Genomic DNA, 2,027 nt, shown 5'->3' on the forward strand with positions numbered 1-2,027 from the left:
GAGTGGAACTGCCCCAGAGGGTTTCCAAGGCTGTCAATCTTTACAGAAGCCGACTGCCTCATCTTTCTCCTGCAGAGGGGCTGGGTGGTTTGGAACTGCCAACCTTTTGGTTAGCAGCCAAGTGCTTAACTACCGCCACCAAGGCTCCCAAGATTACAGCTAGTGGCGCAGTTCTAGGAGCTCTGGTGGTGCAGTGCCTAAAGCATTTGACTGCTAACCAGAAGGCTGGCGGTTCAAACCCACCAGGCACTCTGCAGAAGACGGGGCAATCTACTTCTGGAGAGAAACTGCCTGAGAAACCCAAAGGCGTCGCTATGAGTCCGAATTGACTCGATGGTTTGGGAGCAGTTGTGCTCTGCCACATGGGGTCATCAGGAGTCCAACTCAATGGGATGGCACCCAACACCACCACTCAGACGGGCAGAGTGATGTCGCCAGGGTAGCAGTTACCGTAGAGGACTCAGAGCTGTACCGAGAATGTGGCCACACTGGGTGTCTGTGGGGTGGTGGGTGGGGAGTCCCATCTGAGCCTCAGCTTCCCCTTGGCATCAGACTCTAAGCGTTTATGGGGGACAGGGCACAGAGACCTAGGTCCAGGGGCTCAAAGTCCAGGCCCTCTTATCCTTCCCCTTGGAGGGCTGGGGCTGGGGCGTCCGGGCAGGCTTCGCACCTCAGCCTGGCCTCTCACCCCGGCAGGTGAGCTGCGGCGGCGGGCAGGCCCAGCTGGTACTGAGCGGCACAGGCGAGAAGCTGCAGTTCACCCTGTGGGAACAGGGCGGGCCCAGCACCTCCTACCCGCTGGCCGCCTTGTGGAGCCACGGCTGTGCTCCAGCCACCCGCCAGCGCCTTCACCACGCACTCCGTATGCTTCAGGGCATCCAGGGGCCCTGAGGGGCAGGGCGGACCCCTGGCTGGGCCTGAGGGTCAGAGCAGACCTCTGTGTGGCAGTGCCACGGACCCAGGCACCACTTCTTTTCCTAGGGCTCCCCCAGAGGGGGTGTCCTTGGGGGCATGCTGGGAGCACGAGGGGACGGGGGTCCTCGCCTTGTGGCATGACTGTTCAACTGGACTTCTGTCTTGCCTTGTTTTTTTCATTAAAGAAATCTTAACTCTGTGTCCTGTGGTCAGCTCTCATCAACACCTTAGGGGGACAAGGGAGCAAGTGGCTTGTGATATGGAAGCCCCCTAAAACGTGTCCCCACCATCCAGAAATTCTGCCTGTGCACAGGGGTGTGGGAACCAGAGCAAGGGCTTGTTGGCCCTGAGGGAGCTGCTGTGGGGTCTGTGGTCTATAACTTCTCAAAAGTGCTCTTACACCTTGAGGCAGGGGTCTTCCGCGGAGAATTCTGCCCCTCCTCCCCAACACTGAGGCTGTCTGGGGACATTTGTGGCCGCCACGACTGGGACGGGGGTGCTACTGGCATCGATTGGGTGGGGGCCAGAGATGCTGCTGAACACCCTGCAGTAGGACGGCCCGCGGCGGAGCAGGGTCAGGTCCGTCCGTGTCTGCAGTGCCCAGGGAGAGGCTATCCGTAAGATGTGGCGCTTCATTTTCCAAAGCATATCTCAGTTGTCATTGGAAACAACCCGTAAAGATGACAGTGCCTGCCTGGTGAGAAGCAGAGGGACCCGGGGCCCACGCAGTGCCCTGCCCGCGTCCCTCATGGGTAGTGTTCAGCGACTGAGGCTGCGGCCGTGTCCAGTGTCTGGGGTGCTGGGGGCAGGAGCGTTGACCCACTAGTCACTGGGGTGTCCCTCCCAGCTCTGCCAAAGATCTCGTGTCCTGCAACACTAGCAGCAGGAGGGCACTGGCTCTGCTCAGAACGGGGTACCACGTCCATAGCCCAGCCCCCATCCTGAGGCCCTCTCCCTGTCCCGAGGCTCCGCCCCCGTCCCGAGGCCCCGTCCCCGTCCCGAGGCCCCGCCCCCACCCTGCCCTGAGGCCCCGCCCCATCGCATTCCCGTGGCCCTGCCCCCTCCAGACCCCAAGGCCCGGATCTGTGGTTCCATCCCTGTGGCCTGTTCCC

General features: G+C 61.4%; 1 protein-coding gene across 1 annotated transcript in view; it reads left to right on the top strand.

Moving 5' to 3' along the window:
• PLK5 (polo like kinase 5 (inactive)) overlaps positions 1–891 on the top strand; it is an 11,230-nt gene extending 10,339 nt beyond the window's left edge. Inside the window, 1 exon segment of the mRNA XM_007954608.1 lies at positions 697–891. Within this exon segment, the coding sequence (XP_007952799.1) occupies positions 697–891 (195 nt within the window).
• The last annotated feature ends 1,136 nt before the right edge of the window (positions 892–2,027 follow it).

The sequence above is a fragment of the Orycteropus afer genome, unplaced genomic scaffold, assembly GCF_000298275.1.
Source record: "Orycteropus afer afer isolate SDZICR_OR568_19922 unplaced genomic scaffold, OryAfe1.0 scaffold00466, whole genome shotgun sequence".
NCBI classification, from domain to species: domain Eukaryota; kingdom Metazoa; phylum Chordata; class Mammalia; order Tubulidentata; family Orycteropodidae; genus Orycteropus; species Orycteropus afer.